This window comes from Chlamydotis macqueenii, chromosome 5, assembly GCF_036417535.1.
Source record: "Chlamydotis macqueenii isolate bChlMac1 chromosome 5, bChlMac1.mat, whole genome shotgun sequence".
Taxonomy (NCBI): domain Eukaryota; kingdom Metazoa; phylum Chordata; class Aves; order Otidiformes; family Otididae; genus Chlamydotis; species Chlamydotis macqueenii.
The window spans coordinates 11,521,616-11,539,641 of NC_141560.1; the positions used below are offsets into that span (position 1 = coordinate 11,521,616).

Here is an 18,026-nt window from a genome sequence, read left to right on the forward strand (position 1 = left end):
GCCGACACGTTAGTCCCATGACACTTTCAAACGCAAACATCCACCATTAAGCCTTTATTAATCCTCCCGTCTGATTTTTGTGTGGGTCATTTAGCATTGCTTAATACTGAGCTTAGGGGAAAACCTAATAAGCCAACCACTAATCTTTGAACTTGGCACGTAAGTCTCCGTTTGCTCTTTCTCAACGTGTTCCTTCTTGTCCTTCCACCCCACCGAGAAAACCCGGGAGCGCTGGCAGAGGTAACCGCGGACGGCAGCAGCAGGCCGGCGGCGGCGGCGAGCCTGCGCTCACGCCAGCACCCGGGACGCAGGGGCCGTGGCCGAGCAGCTGCAGTTTCTAAATGAGCTGTGGAGGGACATATATTTGGACCTGGAAATGAACCTTTCAGAAAAGATAATCTGTGGTGAGGGACTATTATCAAGCCACACTGAGATGGTGGGATCTTTAGAAAATAAGACAAGAACATTAAACACATATGTATTTCTTTTAAGTGACAGCACTTACACTCTGCATGAAGCATACAGCTAAAGCATATTTTAGAAGCTGATGAAAGCTTGTCAGTATTTTCTTTCCTTTCCAAGGTAGAAAAGGCCCCCCCCCCCCCCACCGGTGGGGGATGTGATGCTAACCCAGGAGAAGGACAACAACTCCAGGGCTGGGCTTGGGGGCGTCAACAACAGTGAAACCCCAAACTCTGGCTTGGAAAAGAAAACAAGATTGCTCCTTCAGCTTATGCCAGGCTTAGTGCTAGCAGTAGTTTATGCTTGTATGATGCTGCATTCAGTAAAGCTTCACGCAGGCTTTTAGCTGGCCCTCGGGGACTCTCATTAGCCCCATTTCACAGCACGGAGGAAGCAGCTTTGCTGAGGCTGGGGACAGGGTGGCCCAAGCAGCTCTCAGACATGGTCCTCTGCCTTCCCGCTCTCCTTCTTCAGAGGTGAGGGTTAACCTGGTCACTCTTCTTCCTCTCTAGATGGAACAGAGAAAAAACAACCCCAAAACCTGGTCTGAGATGCAGAATCCTCCCTTAGCTGAGTGTCTCTCATGTAAAAATTCACTCAGAGCCCTGGGCAAGGATTTCAACCAAGTATTTTTGTCCCAACTAGTTGTATTTTATTTATGCCCCTTTTAGTCTGTTCCTTCCTCAAGATTAAAAATAAGCAACAACAAAATTAAAAATAAAGTACAAAGGTCTCAAGAGAGTTCAACCTTTCCTCTCCCTGCTGCCTCTCCTGCAGAAATAGAAAATTCCTGCAGAATTTCTCTTGGGAATGGAAAGGACTGTAAAATCACGTTACCAAAGGTGAAGAGCCTCGTGGTCCGCTCACAGCAGAAGACCCTGCCCCCCTCCCATAGGTCACCTCCCACCAGCTTGGGGAGGTCACCAAAGGGGCCATCACCCCCCCATCCAGCTCAGGGCAGACCCTTGCTCCAACCCAAGCAGCAAGCGACACTGAAACCCTGCAGCAGATGTGGCCGATGCCTGGGCTGCAGCCCCCAGCTCTGTGTTTCAGGTGCTGTGCTTTGTCCTCCAAGTTTTGGCCATTTTGGGGTGTGGGACCCCTCATGTCCCACACCCTGGTGTGCTGGTGGAGGCGGGATGGGGCTTTGCCACTGTGGGAGGGCTTGGGGGCAGCAGGAGGAGTTGCAGAGAGTGGGGACCACAGTGAGGATCCCCCTGAAGAAGCCTCGATTGAGGAAAGGGGGTAAAAGCAGGGAAGAGCTGGGGACAAATCTCCTTGCAGGCCGAAGTGGGGTCTGGAGCGGAGCGGCCCTGGCAGGCTGTGTTTTCTTGTTCTGATGGAAACAGGAGCGATGCCCTCCAGCTTGGCTGTTTTCTCAGCTTATTTTTAAACGCAGCTCCTGCTGACTTTGGCGAGTGTTTCAGGAGCCCCCATCCCAGGGACTCCATCCGGCAGGACCCTGGGGTGGCCTTCGAGGAGCAAGGCGATGCTGCGAGCCCCAGGACGGAGAGCAGCCCCTGCGCCGGGCAAGCGCTATCTAATCGGAGCCAGGGCTGGAGCCCCATAAATGGCAGCGCTGGTGAGCCCCGGCCCCGCGCACCGAGGAGGCTCTGACAAGCCAGTGGTAACTCCCGTATCTGCTGTAGGTCAAAGTCACGGTTGGCAGAGGCCAGGACTGCGAGCTGGCATCTTTCGCCTTCCCCTCTGTGCTCAGCAGGCGAGGAATCTTCTAAATAAAAAAACCTCCCTTGGCCCAAGCGCAGGAAACAGGCGCCTTTCGAGTAGTCGGGTCGAGCGAGAGACTTCCAAATCAGGGCATCCCGGTCCCCCCATGGCCCTCGCGCTGCCTGCGTGCGAGCTCTGAATGGGGAATGCTCTTTTCTCCCCGCGCTAGAACGGTGCCCCTCTGTTCCTATTAAAGGAGATTGTTTAATCTCCAGCTGGGCTGATGTTCGCGCAGGCTGGAAGCTACAGGCCAGCAGAAATCCTTGGCAAGCCTCATTAGGATCTCAGGTCTGTTTGGGGATGCTCATATTTTTGCGAAGGGTGCAGCTCGGAACCACAGCAGGGTGTTGCCGTTACAGCCAGGGGTGCCTGCAGCAGAGCTGAGGGGTCCCAGGAACCAAGTCCCCACCCCACCGCTTGGGTGGTGTTCGCATGGGCCAGCATCCTCCTGCCCTGAGGCAGCCCCCACCGCTGGGGGCTTGCAAGACCTGCAGGTCTGAGCGACGCTTTCTGAGCTTGAATGTCACTCCGCAGGCAGGAACACAGCCCAGGGGAGGGGGACAAGGGACCAGCCCCTCCAGCTCTTGCAGGACAACCTCTAACACAGGGGATGGACCAGGCAGGTCAGCACCCACCAGATGCGAGGAGCTGGCAGCAGACGCTGCTTGCAGTGAGCTGTGTCGCAGCACTCGAGTGCACTCACTACTGGGAACCCCGTCATCCAGCTGGATTTGGGCCGGGCTCAGGGACACTTGGCTTGGCAGGTGGGGAGGGCTGCCACCATCACCAGCTGCGAGTGAATGGTGCCGGCAGGCAGGGCAGAGCCCTTCACTGTCCAGGATTTGGCAGCCTCCCGCTGCATCACTCTCCAAACCCAGGCCAACTCCACAGTAGCAGGCTGCAGATGGGTCTCCGCTCACCGTTGGAGCTATATTTCCAGAACATCCATTTGCAGGCCACAAACCCAGGGTGACCACCTGTTGCTGCAGTTTGGGGCTGACCTGTTTTAAACCACAGACGGTCCCTCCTGTCACCTCGGAGTCCACCAAGCTGAACGGGGCCAAACCTGACATGATGTTTCCTGCAAAGCATGAGGGTTTTTGCTGATGTGTTCACACCACTGAGGTTCAGCTTGGCCCAGAGGTTCACAAAAGCCGTAGCTGCCATCGCCCCAGAGCACCAAACAGGGAAAAGGGCTCCCTTGCTTCTTCCTACATGCAAACCAAGGGACTGAGCTTTGCCTTTAACTCAGGCACAGCCAGGTCTGGCTGCCAGCGTGCTAAGCCACCTCTGTCCCCTCCTGTCTTCTCCTCCTCCCAGCTCCCTGAAGGCAAGGAGAGGTGGGGGCTCATCACAGCAGCAGATGACTTTTTCCACGGAAACAGATTCCTGCTTCGGCCAATGCATTGTCTTTGTGTTGAGCTCGATCCCACCTATTCTGATTGTCGCTGTTGTTATTATTTCCATAACCATTTTTCCTCCAGACTTCCGGTGTGTTCCTTCTCCAGGAACACATTACTTCAGCCCTGCCCGCTCCCGGGGCTTGGTGGCTTCAAAAGGCATCTGAGAGACCTGTCCTTCCTGGCAACAAGTGCGCCTTCCTTAAATCCTCTGGGGACATCGTCTGCAGCGTGTCACATGTGGGGAGGAGCTGCCTAAGCGAGCAGGATCGTGGCGTGGCCGTGGCAGGAGGCACGTCCTGTCTGCAGCCGGCCCAGGATCCCCATGGGCTGGGGCAGGAGGGAAAGCAGGGATGCTCTTGGCTAGCACCAAACCAGAGGGTGGCTTGGCGCCTTCTCTGCCAAGGGAGAAAACTTTCCTTGAATTTAAGCATATGACAGCCTAAGCAAGAGCCAACACTCGAGGTTTTTCTGGGTTGCTGCAGGCTCAGGGATTCACAAACCAGCTTGCTGCTTCCTTCAGGGGTGGTGGCGAGATGGTCACAGTTACCCACCCAGGGAGACTTTGGGACGCCTTCCCCAGCTCCCTCCCCGGCATGTGCACGGGACACCTCTGGTCCAGCTGACACATCAGCCACGCTTTGGCCACAGCCAGGGCCACCAATGAGATGAGCAGCCCTTTTCAACATCACTCCAGGCAGATACCAGCTCCTCACAGTGAGGACTCGAGAGACTTTCTGGCACCGCAGAGACATGACTGGCCAACCACCTGCCTGAGCTGACTGCGAATATTTATGACCTCCAAAAAGGACAGCGCCAGCTTATGCACAGGACGAACAGCAATGGCGGTGATGAGTTGTGCCTCCTCCTAGTTCTGTGCTGAGCTATATGACTGTAATACAAGCCTGAAGGTCCTCTTGACAGTGTCCTTGGATGCTATGAATCCCTTTCCCTCCTTCAGGAGAGAAAAATTCAGCACAGTTCTCACAACGCTGTAAAAAATTATCGCTTTACTTTGCCAAGAAGAAAATTTGGGACCTTCTCAAACTACTCTGCTTACGTCTACCAACAGAGAGCTTTTGTTGTCCTACACATCAGCCTACCACACTCATCGTGGCGGCCAGAAAGAGCTCTAACTTGAGACCTGGGAAAGTCTCACTCCTACTCTTCCTGCCTTGTGACAGACACTTGCACAAGCTGCACCACTCCCCGTGTGCGGGGCCAGGACCTTCCCTTCCTCTTTCGCACAGGGGCTGGCCTGGCCCATGCAGAAGGTCTTAGAAGTGGACAGCAGAAGAGCATTCAGCCAGCCAAAGAAGAAGTTGGTCTAGCAAGTAGACAAGAAACCAGGTCTCGGAAGTGTCCTGGCCCCAGGATTCAGGCCAGAAAAGAGAAATGAAACCAGCCGAGATAGGAAGAGGCTTTTTGCTATGGTTAGGGAGTGATTTGTCCTTCACCCTCCAGCTCACCTCCACCCCTGCCAGCCACGGCTGCTTGATACAGGGCAGGATGGCAGCAGACCGGGCTGCTCTTTTGTGGAAAATCGTAACTAGAGAAGGATGTGCCAGTGAGTGATCTTATTTCTTGTAGGTACTGCCCCCACCTGCCAGGCTGGACCCTCGCTGCGGGCAGGCAGCGGTGGTGACCACTGGTGACCATGCACTGGTTGTGTGGGGATTGCCCCAGAGGGGTGCAGCGTGAGGGGGGTCCCCGTTATAAACACTAGAGTGGGAGGAGGAAGAACCAGTGGCGGTCCTAAAAACTGACCCAATCCTCCAGCAGCGCCTGGGAGGGAACTGCTGCTACTCCATTTTCAAACCCATTGAGCTGTTCTGCCTCTTTGAAAATGGAATAGAAGCAGAGACCAGACCACTCCAGTCATTATTCTTCTGGACTCTGCTCCAGTTCTGCTCAGTCTTCTGCTTCGGAAGACGGCCCAGTTAGGGACCCTGTCACCTGCAAAGACAGATTTTAGTGCCTTTTCCTGAATCTCAGCCCACTCCAGGCTTTTCCACACGGCAGCTGGTGAGTGGGATTGCTGGCAGGCCTTATTGTCTCTGATGGCATCAAGGCTGAGCAGGGCTGTGTTCTGGCTCCTACTGGCTTTGACACCTCATTTCCTTCGCTGTTTGCCCCAGAGACGCGGGTAAAGGAGGCTACGCACCCTTTAGGCTCGACAGCAATTGTACAAGGCAGCAGCACAGACAACTTGCTATGCTACGATCTGAAGAACTGCTTTGGGATCTCAGATTTGCTGGTGACCACATCCTCTTTGTGCATACACCAATTTCTAAATGGGCACAAGCCCTTCATCAGAGCACTGGGGAGCTGGAGGAGCTCCTCCCACGCTGCACCAAGAGGGTCCTTGCTGCAGAAGGCGCCTGTGCCTCAGCCCTTCTCCCTCGCACCAGACGCTGGGCTGGAGGGTGCTCTGCAGCCTGGGTGGTGTCAGGCACAGCTTGGAGGAGAGGCTGAGGCTTAGTTCTCCTTTCAGCTTGGTACGAGCATGAATATCAGGTGCTCCAGCTTATGTAGTCGCTGTCAGGATTGGGGATGCCTTCTCTTCTGCGCTGCACTTACACACACCTATAGAGCCTGGCCCCTTCTCGGTGTACCACAGCAGCGTACAAGGCATCCAGAAGATCCTCCTCTAGCACAGTCAGTTCAAGATGGCCAATATTGCACAAGGTCATTGCCAGCACGACCCACAGTTGGAGATATCCCGTCAGCATGCTCGTCCACGTGGTAATTAAAGAAAGTGCAAGTTACAGCAACGCACGTTGACCTTGCGCGCTCAGTTTGCTGTGATCTACAGAGCCGTCTCCAGCACTACAGTAACTTCATTTGAAAAGATTGGGTGACAGTGGTTTCCAAGACAGTGCTGTGGACACAGAGAAGTAGGAACTTGTGGATTTCACCCCTGGCAGGCTACAGGTGCTCAGTCTGGGCTGAAGGCATCCCAGCCCCAGCAAAGGGTTCAATAAAGATTTGGATGTCAGACCACAAGCACACACAAGTTTGAGCAGGCGTTGGTAAAAAGGCTTGAGCTGTTGGAAAAATAATACCAAACTTGTAACAGAGATGGACAGGCACCCCCTTCCCCCTCCACACTTCCTTACTTCTCTTCTGTATTCTGTGGGAAACCACTTTCAAACTGAATCAGGGTCTCCCACCTCCCAGGCCATGGGGCTTTTGCAGGTTAAAGCTGTGTAGAAGTGGATCTCTCCAGAGCTCTGGCTGCAGCAGGCCAGCGTAGCTTAGACTTGCTAAGTAAGGGCAAGAAATTACCATTTTCTGTCTCCAGGCACACAGTCCTTGCTCTAATAAGCTGCAAAAGTTGAGCACTGCTGGCAGGAGAAAGGAGAGCCCCAGCAGCATCCCACACAGCCCTCGGGGGGAGAGTGGCAGGGGGATCAGACCCTTTCAGAGTTCAGAATTTGGCCTCCAATGTCTGCAACGCCCTACCCACAGGGTTCCTCTGTCACTAGGGAATTTAGGAGCACAAAACTCCATTTCTCTGCAACCAGCCCATACCCCAGAAGAGCTGACTGCCACCACACTCCGCACGTCCCCGGCCAGGACCCTTCCATGTGCCGTAAGTGAAGATAAAAGGGCACTTTACAGCAGTGAGCTACAATCAGCATACCCACAAATTTCAATGCAATACCACGCTGATGCAGAGCTTTCCTTCCAGGTTTGTGGTTTTCAGTTTAGCAGCATGTCTATCTTTGGTTCAGGCCAAATTTAGGACTTGTTTTCATCCCCTGCCTTCCCCAAGCTCAGCTGCTAAATCAATGAAACTCAGCTTTGCAGTGAAATGCCGAACGCTACTGCTTCCAAGACAGAAAACTGGAAAAAAAGGCATCATCTGAGTGACAAAACAAGGCACGGATGAAACATTCTGTATTCTCAGATGGTGTTGCAGGACAGAAGGGGACAGCAAGGTAGAGGTAACAGTAAGTTAATGAGAGATGCTAGATGCTGGTAAAATAAACAGCGTATCTCCCCATAAACCTTGGCTCTCATCCCTCCTTTTTATTTTTATCCTTGGCAAATGCTTTTGTCACCGCCTTTGCTTTTACTGCTTTGCAAAGATGGTTCCACATTTCCTCGCTCCTTCAGTGGGATTAGCCAGATGGAAAATAGTTTCAGGAAAGAAAAAAAAAAAAAAAAGTCTGCCTTACACCATGCAACACTCACCCTGGCAGACCAAGCTAATAATGTCAGCAACAGGAAGAAATTTGGACACAGCGTTTGGTATTTTAAGTTACTAGAGTTACTAGGTGCACAAACTATAGCTCAGCTCCCTTTTGTGCAGAGCAGAATTCATCCCTATTCCATCAGGATTCACCCCAAGCACAGCTCTGACCTGAAAAATGACCTTTTAAGGAGAGCTGCCTCTTGACCAGCGGATCTGGTCCCTGCTGTGAACTGTCACGCTTTTAGGCTGGTTTCCCAGAGAAACAAGCCTTATGCAGCCACGTGCTGTGTGCGAGCGCTTGTGCTCGCTCTGCTCTCCCTGTGGCTGCTGAACCTGCAAGCTAGCTTCAACCAGGGTCGGAGGGTGACTGGAGATAGATATCCCTGCAAGTCCTCCAAGAGCAGAGCTCAGAGGAGGAACGGGCCCTTCCATGCAGCCCCTGCGAGCTGCAGCTTTACCCCAAGAGCTGTTTGCACCAAATACAGTGTGAGATGGTGAGGTGGTACAGCTGCACCTCAAACACACCTCCCTCCAAACCAGCGGCCACTTGAGGTGATGCTCACTGAGATCCTCTCCTGCCACCAGTAAGCTCCCACCATTACACTGTGCCATACTCCTTTTAGTGTCTTCCCTAAGCAGATCTAAAGGGCAGTTGGGGAGAAAAGTGGATGCAGTTCCCTACAGCAACACGACCAGGACAAACTTTTCCTCCTGCTTACAGGAGCCCCACGGTGAGGGCGGGCTGCTCCCTGAAGAGCCGCAACAGGACAGCACTGCTCGTTTCCTCAGTACACGGAGCCCACACAGCTCCTTGCTGGGGCCTTTTGTCGTCGTGCACGTTGCCCACCGCTGTGCAGACCCTGCACGCACTACAGGATACAGCTGATCAAGTATGCATTCTGCCAAGGTGTTTTATGCCGTAATGAGATGTCTGGAAAGCACCTAGGAACTGAAGTCATCCAGAGGAGATGACTCTCCTTCCTCCTTATCTTAGAGCAGTCCCTAAGTCCAACCGTTCATTACAGCCTCACACACACTTGAGTAAACTGTCCTCCAGGTCGGAAGAATCACTTCAGCAACTTAACATTGAGAAGATCCCTTTGCATTTCCCATGCTCTGTACCAAGGACCCGCGTTGAGACGCTTCAGGGCGGCCTGGAGCACTTCTGCTCTTTTCCCCAGCTGGAAGAGCACTTACTGACCTGGCCTGCAGAGATGCACAGAGATCTGACACTACAGGAGACCTCAAAAAGGGACTGTCCTTTGAATCTAGGCTTTGGCTTGAAGAAGCGTTCAGCCAGAAGGGTTCAGCCAAGGCTCTGGAGATAAGGAGAAAGCAACAAGCTCTAGATGCCAGGGACAGAGAAGTTCATGAAGGGGTCAGTTAGATAAAACCACTAAAATATATATATATTTGACCCAACAAATTTAGTCTGGTGGCTGCTCCCAGACTGGTGATGAGGAACAGAACTTCCCAACAGTAAAATTCTGCTTTTGTTGCTCCCACCACATGGCAACGCACGAAGCAACGAGGTCTATGCACGCCACTTGCCGCAACTCCCACCACAATCAATGCTTTTAGCGCATCGCCTTGGGAGCCGCAGAAAAGGGCTCAGCAGCAGCCGACGGTGTCTGTAGGTGCAGGAAGGAGGGGACAAGTCGCAGGGCTCCTTCACAGAAAGAAGACTGAGAAGTCTGAGATTGACCGAAATAAACACCTTCTCCATCCCAGTGATCAGTATTAGTACCAGTCGCTATGAATCCCCCAATGGCAAAACTTTGATTACAGTAAAAGTGAAAGCTGCGGCAAAATATGTGATCTGAAAAAAAATCCTGAGCAAATAAGGAAGTTTCACTTCTTGCCTGGGCGAAGCACAAGCGACAAGATTTGTTTGAAGATTAAAACAGACTGCAAGCACGGAAAATGCCAGCCATAAAGCTTTAGAGAGTTACTTAATACAGTGAAATGTAAATAGCAAGCAGTCCCAGATTATTTTAGAAAAGGTTGGCCGCAATTTACAGCCTTGATTAGACTCATTACTAAAGGATGAACAGCAAAATAGCTTCAAGTAATTAAACTTCTGAACAGGAAAACAAAGATTCTTGCTCTTTAAAAAGCTGAAAATGAATTTAAATTCATTACTTTTGCCTTTCCCAGCAGAAAAGCCTGCTGCCTGACATGGTCATTTTCTAGGAAAGGAGACAGAACAAGGCTTGACAAAGAGGGGGAAAAGGGTTTTGCAGCCCTACAGGTTTTCCACGGCAAAGCTAAAGACCATTTAACTACACCGCAGCTCCGAAAGCAATAAACCATAATGGAAAGTTAAATGGTGCATTAGGGTATTTTTCAACCTAAAAACCATACAACTTCCGCCAATATCTTGTGGTGCATTTTTCCCTTTAATGATTTTAACAAGTCGCCAAAGTTGTTCAAGCAGATGGTAACGCTGGTAACTGATGTGAAATCACTGCTCTGCATAGAGCAAGTGATCCTTGGAGGTCTTTTCTAAAAAATATTCCAGATGAACACCAACCAGAGCCGTGCTTCTGCATTTGAGAGACATCCTGTGGCCACTGCGGACACTGCAACGTCCCTCAACAGCTCACCTTTCCTTGCAGAAGGGACCGACCATCCATCCATGGGACAGGGCTTTCCCCACGCCACCAGCCCCTGCTCTGGCTCCTTTGGGCACCGCAGGCACAGGACAGTTAAAACACACGCTTTCAAGTCTCTCCAAGTTCCTATCAGGCCAGTGGGTTTTTTTCCATCTATGTGGAAACATGTGTGAAAGCACTTCACTTCATGCCTTTTGGCTGGGTAAGCTGGGAGGGAAATAATGAAACAATTCTATGCTCAAAAGACCTTGCTGTTTGTATTTGACTACAGAGCTCATGCTGAGCTGAGGTCTTGGTAAGAGACACCTCCAAGCAAACAGGACTTGACCTCAAGACAGGCAAATGACTGAAAACTGTGTCATTTTAACACCAACAGCGTTTCACTTTCAGATTTTGCATCTCTAGATGCTTTATCAGAATTATTTTCATAGTGAGATAATTGAGTAATACTTTCAGTGTGATCAGTAACTACAAGTAAACATGAGCTGTACCACTGTTTCATTTTCATGCCCTGAATTTCATAAGGATATTATTAAATGGTAACATAAGGGTATTAATGGGATGACTGAGAACTGCAATGCCTTGAAATTCAACGCTGTGGTTCCCACAGCAACCATAACCATGGGCACTCTGCATGAATCTTACACCCCAGTCTCAGAACACACAGTTACAAGTGCTCAACACACGTAAGCAGAAAACCAAGCAAAAGCACTTTTTTTTTTCCCCTGCAATAAATATCTTACCTGTTAAGTCATAACCACTAGAAGGTGTTAATAGCACTTGCAGGTGAAGATGGACCCAGAACTAGCATTTAATGCCCTGAATATAGCTTCTGTGCACCCATACTTACAGCATCCCTAGTGCTGGTATTGACAGTTTGTTTTCAGTTATCGCTGGAATGAGAGCCCACTGTTCATACTAGAGGTTAAAAACATTCTTAGAAGGCTAAAAAAGACCAGTTAAAGAGTCTTTCAAATTCTTTTGCTTCAAATATGATACTATTTCAACTGCAGAAGCATTGGGTGAATGTTTCTCCATGGTTTTGCTCATTTTATCCAGTGCCTTCGCTTGGAGGCAGGACCTGCGCAGCAACGGTAAGAGGAGACCAGCAGAAACAGGACACAAAAACCATTGAGTTATCTGAGTAAGTTCAAGGTCAGCTTTTTTCCTGCTCTTAGTTTGTCAGAAGTAAGGAGCACACACACAAACAGTCACTACACGTGTTGCGTTTCTTGGACTTCTCAGGACACTGATGGCCCTTCGGTATGAAGTTGTGTAACTTTTAAAAAATTCCCACCAATTGCACTAGGTTAAGGTTTATCCAAAACTTAAGCATCTTCCTGTTGAATTACAGCTTGTTCTCTGAAGAGATGGAGTAATGGCCAATAGTGAAATCAATGAAACAAGTCACTGCTACCAGAGGGAAAAATTCCCATCAAAAGTGGAATTTTCACAACCACACATTATGAGAATGTTAGGTCAGGGGCTGAATTGGCAGCACCAGTGATTTGTAATAATGTGAGCCTATCTTCACAGGAAAGCTCCAGGGCTTTTCTATGAAAACTTGGAAAAATGATATTGACAGTTAGAAATATGGGAAACTGCAAATCTATATGTTTAAAATGAAACATTAATCTACAGCGAGACCAGCTTTCCAAAACTGTATTTAGTATTTCCTAAACATTTGCAATGTGAATTGGAAAACAAAATTTTATGGGGGGTATGAACCCCCCAAATAGCGATAGCTGACCACAGACTGCACAGCAAGAAACACCCCACCACCCCACCCTTGAAACACAGAGAACGGCGCCAGTTTGTAGGCGGCCTCTGCCCATACCCAGCGAGGTACCCAAGCCCTTCAGGAACCAAAACCAGCACGACCAAGCGGGTTTTAACTCAAAGCGGCTGTGCGCATACTGCTGCTCCAGACCTTGGCTTAACAGAGAAAATGGTTCCCTGGGTTGGCTGCAGTCCTTATTAAATTGCAATCCACAACACATGGTATGACACAGCAGCTGTGGGAAACACTGATTAGAAGTCTCTACATATCTCAATAGGCCCATGCGTATCTGAGCTTTTAACTGAATTGGAGAGATCTCGATTTAAATTCCAGATCTGCCACAATCTTTCCATATGACTAGAAGGACTCCTGAACCTCTGACTTAATTTTTTTTTTTTAACATAAACATGTGGGTACTAATTTCAGATTATTTTAAAAAATAATTTATATTGACAAAACATGCTGCAATTAAAAAAAATTGGGGTACAGTATCTCACTACATTCGATCTTGAAATGTCACTGTAGTACAAGAGAAAAAAGGCAAACCTTGCCCAAATCTGTACTAAACAAAATCTTTGAACCCACAAAGACTGGATCAGATGCTGTAGCTTGAATAAAAGTAGTATGAAAACACTTAGGCCAGCAGGACTTGCTGTTCCTCTAACCTGCCTCTCTTTGCTACTTCCTCAACATGGTCAAGGACTTGAGACCTAAAGAGATAAAACAGACTGAAGTGCTTTAGAAAGCTTAAGTAGGTTTGCATGAGAAAAAGTTTATCTGAACTTGTTTGTTCCTGCTCAGTGTTCAGACTTTTTTTTTTTTAATGGACATATCTCTAAAAACTTTCATTTAAAGCAGCGAACCCCACTCAACCCAAACTCTGACGACATTTTTCTCTGCCAGATCCAGCAACCAAGAGACATCTTCAGAACCGGACGACAGGGGTTTTAGCAATGCAAACCTTGAGTCACACACCCATTACAAACACCCCCAACGCACCATTCGGACCACACATACAGGACACCAGTCATGCCATTACATAAAACCACTTCTCAGTTGCTAGACACGCATCTCAAAACGCCTAGGCCTGCTCCTACATCGTCACCACACAGTGACCTCTGATTATTTTTACAACTTGTCTCTTAAGGAGAGAAAAATAAGCTGTAGTTCTCCAGAGCTGTATCAGCAGCAGTGCTGATAAACCTACACAGATCCCCAAGGAATACGAACAAGTAAAAGGCCTGTATTTGGGAAGAAGTTCGTCTTTGATTTGGAGGTCTGAAGAAAGCAGTTTTCCTTTCCAGGCAACTCCTAGAGGCTTGAACAGTAAGCGTGTAGTATGCTGAAGAAACAAGGGTATATTCTTGCAACTTGGTAATTTTACAAGGCATTTGGGAAGGAAGCTGTTGAAAATCTGTTTCCGATTGCAAGACGTAATTTTTTTTTTTTAATACCTCAAATACAGATAGACTCTGAACGAACCTTTCGAGAACACTAAGAAAAATACTTACGTACAAACTTCAAATATCCAAAGTTGATACTGGTGCACTTTTCCAAAAGAATTACATACTTAACAGGTGAAGTAAGAAGAGAGTATTTCAGAAAACATTTAATATGAAACCTTTTGGAACTTCCATCGAATACAGATTTACATCATTTATCAGAACACTTTTTCAGTTCAGACAACAAAGTGCGCTGCCGGGTGAAAAAAATACATCTGGAGGAGTGCTTAAAACGTAGAAAGTGAAAGGATAGGTAACCATTCACCTGAGAAAGTACAATGACTGCCCTGAAATGTCTTATTGCTATTACAAAATGGAGTTTTCATGGAAAAAACATACTGAGCAGCACAGGCACGGGCAGAGCACTGAAAGCCAACTGAACTCCGGTAGCACCTGGAGTTCTCAAGCCATGGTGTGATACAGAATATACAGAGAATAAACTGCAAATTCAGGAATATTTACTACATTTAACAACTATGATTACCCTTTAAACTAGCATAATCAATATCAATGCTTAGGGAAAGAGAGGGGAAGTCTGCTGCTTTCAGAGACTACAGATCACAAGAACCAACTTGCAAAATATCAAGGATTTTGCATTTTCACCTCGGGTCAAGTCTGAACTGTGTACTATGAATAACTACTAGCTCACTGCAAATTTAAAATGCAAATTTAGGCTCCAGTTTAAAGCACATGTTAAGTACATGCTTAAGTGCTTCACCGAAATATAACCATAAAACATTAATACAAAAAGTCAAGTAGATAATGCAGGATATTATCTACAGAAGTCCTTGATGAAATAAACTGAGTATCAGTAGGAAACAACGGATGAAGAAATCTCTTCATTCTAGTTTGCAAAATCAAATCCGGCTCACCAGTGATGGTTAAAAAGCAGGGATTGTCCCAGAGTAGCTTTGCATCCTACAGAAAGCTAGCTGGCCATCAGAGAGTTCATCAAGGGGAGGTTTCCACACTGCATGTTAAAAGAGTGACTGTGGACTCCCTCCACAGCAGAAGCTAGAGACACAACTGGCTTAAAGCCATCAAAAGCAACACAACCAGAGCCAAGTGGAAGCACGCTGGAAGAGAGCTGCAAGGAAAAGTTTTAACTGCCTATGGCTGTAGTTTAGCAAGTTGGACATTACAACAGAGGAGATCAGCAGCCAATCTGATTCCCACTTTTGGGTTTCAACACTGTGCGCACCCAGAATGCAAAGGACAGTACTGCCACACCTGCAGCAACACCTCAGAACCGCACCGACTCGGACGTGGTGACCTGCATCAAAATACGGTCCTTACTTGAGTCCTTTTGTGCTTTGTATCAGTCTGACCTAGTCTAACATGGAGAACTTGGTCTGAGAGAAAGAGTCACTAGTCAGCATTTAGCACATCCTTTTAGACTGCCTCATTCTGTAGAGGAACGGTGGAACAACAGAGAAGTGTCCTTCGCTGCAATCAATACTCATAAGCCAAAAGGACAAAGATACAATTTCAGCAGTTGAGCAGAAGCAGAAGAATAGAAGCATTTACCCAAGTTTTAATGCACAAATCAACTACATTTTTTAAATTTGATTCAGACTTAAATAATAAATAGGTGGGCAAAATATAATGCAAGACTTACTCAGTAAAAGTGAATTTTTAATAATCTCATGAGATCTACTTAGAAAACAGGACTAATAATGTTCACAACCGTAAATCCAAACCCTTCACACACTTTTTTTTTTTTCTTAACACAGCAGTGAACTGTAAACCTGCATTTACTGGTTATCGCTTCAGTTATTTTAAATATTAACTCAAGTGTTTCCTCCTTGGCCATTTCAATTTTTAGCACCAAAATTAGCCCAAAAAGAGGTACTGGTACAGCTCGATGTTGTAAATGAATTGTTTACATATAATACTTTATATATTATACACACATACTGTACATTCACACGTCCACACAAACAGGAGGCATATTTAAATGAATATATTCTGTGTTTCAATTTGTTGTCAAAGACTTAGGAGCAATGGAAATAAAGCAGAAGGGGTAATATTTTACATAGTAGGCAACTTTAATGCTGTAGTGCACTTATAAAAAAGTCCAACTCTCCCTCCCAGCTCAGCAGCTTTTTTTTTTTTTTAATATCACTATTCAGAAGGATGCAGAAGTTATTGCCTAAATGTTATTCTATACATTTCCATCGGAATTCTCAAAAACACTTGAAATTGCTAACTAATTTACAACTTAACTATTTTTCTTGTTACAGCTTTAACTCATTGGCAATTTTGGAAGCAATGTTTTTAAAAGCTATGGATGTTCCCGATATCCGCTTAAAGCGAACTCCATTCAGGGACAGTCTTGGCAGTTTACACACCTCCATCTCCCACTGTACAAGGTTTTCCGCATGCCCATCTCCATGGACACAGAAAAGCAAGAAACGCTCTCTTTGTTCATAGTCACAATTATTGGCATCCAGGACCTTTCGTATTTCCCTCATCATGTCATTGGGATCCATGGAGCTGGTGGTTTTCATGCTCCAGGTAAAACGCAGTGACCGAGGCTTGGCTTCCTTGTTCTCATCCTTCTGATCCACAGCTACATTGCGGCTGAAAGACAGGAATTTATTAGTTAGCAGGGCCAGCTACCTTCTCCCCATTTCATGTTAGTGAAGCAAACTAACACTCAACACACACTACCAGTATTAGAGCAGCATCTAGAGGCTCCGGCTGCGAGCAGTGCCCCGCTTTCCTACGTACCATACAAACACACAGTCAAGGTAAAGCATTAGCTGCTGGGGTTGAAACGAAGGTATGGTGCGACGGGTGACACAACTGGAAGTCACTGGAGTCAGGGACATGAGGGAAATGACCTTGCAGAGGCAGAACTACATGAATCACCTACAACTCGATTTTAAGGCAGGTTCTACTCAAACCCCTATTCTCGGGCCACGCTGACATCTGAAACATCAGCTCTGCGCTCAAAGTTTCTGGAACATACAAATAGCGGCGACTTGTGACAAAAGGCTGCTCAGCTCAGGTCGTGGGAGTGCCAGACCATGGGAGGCACTCACTCATATGGAATGGGGATGAGCCCATGCAGAAAAATCCTGGGGGTTCCTCTGCATCTCCTCCAGTGCAGCAGGTTGAAAACCAAGCACTGGGAGGGCCCATGGCACGCCCAGTAGACAGCAGCAGGAAGAAGGAGAGCAGAGGCAAGGGGCCCTGCTCGAGGTCTCCCACCTACTGCTCCAAGGCCAACACGTGCCACCCAGCTCCGGGCTGGTTGCTTTCTCTCTGGCCTCCCTGCGCTGGTAAGTGTTTGAGATGGTCGCTAGAGACCCATGACATTGTAGGCTACTGGGGTTTCCATTAACAAATACTTTGTCCCTAAGTTGGTCAGTGATTTGTTTAATACCAACGACTGATACAAGTGAAGAGATGAAATCTTTCAAAGCTACAAGCTACACAACTAAGTCCCTCTGAGGCTGAAATGGAGGAAAGAGTTGGCAGTCACTGTAAGACAGCTCATCAACGTTGTTAGTGGAGACGGGAAGTAAGAGGATTACTGTCACCGTCACAGTTTTAAGAGATAAAGCACAAAATATTGAGGCTGCAACTTTTTTTTTTTTAAAATAAAAATGCTTTTTCTTTGGTAAGGATAAATAAGGTTATACAGAACAAAGAAAAGCAGCATTTTAGAAGTTTCTAGTTTGCAATGATTCTTCTACTTCAATTAAAATCAGTGGTCATGCAGCTAAAGAATAAGGAACTACATTTGGACCTCCAGGGAAAATAAAATATGACAGATTTGCTTCATGAATATCTGCATGCTGTCAGTTGCCTCTTTGAATTTACTTGAGCTCAGGACAAGAGACTTGAATATATTGATTGTCATAATTAAATATTTTCTGAAACTACCTAACCTAACTGACCCCAAACCATGCTGTTTAGGTCTCATGCTGAACTTCAAAGCTCAATTTACAATATTAAGTCAAGCCGCTCTTGAAAATACCTGGCAATGAATTTCTGGTTACACAATGCTTTCCTTCTACCACCATTAAGCAGCCAATTATGAAAAAGTTAAATTGATGTGATAGCAAGGTCAGAAGTAAATAAATCTCTCTCAAAGATAACCTATTTCATAACTTTACATTCTACTAAGACAGACTTCCAGTAACTGCAAGAATCATAGGATTATGCTGTCAAATCCAGCTGTGTGATTTGCCAGATGTTATAAAATTCAGCAAGCAAATTAAAGAGTTTAAACTTTAAGGTTTTAATTTAATAAGGCTTTAAGGGGGCAGGGGGAACACTAGCTTTTATTCAACGCTCATTTTCTTTTTGAAAGCTTTTTCTACTTGA

The 18,026-nt window shown here is 47.3% G+C and overlaps 1 protein-coding gene across 17 annotated transcripts in view; it reads right to left on the reverse strand.

Moving 5' to 3' along the window:
• Positions 1-13,769: 13,769 nt before the first annotated feature.
• The window catches only part of MARK3 (microtubule affinity regulating kinase 3), a 65,931-nt gene continuing 61,674 nt past the window's right edge, over positions 13,770-18,026 (reverse strand). For all 17 annotated transcript variants that reach the window (XM_086749152.1, XM_086749149.1, XM_086749148.1 and 14 more), the window contains one exon: positions 13,770-16,271. In XM_086749152.1, coding sequence (XP_086605278.1) covers positions 15,926-16,271 — 346 coding nt within the window. In that variant the 3' untranslated portion in view covers positions 13,770-15,925. The remainder of the gene's footprint in view (positions 16,272-18,026) is intronic.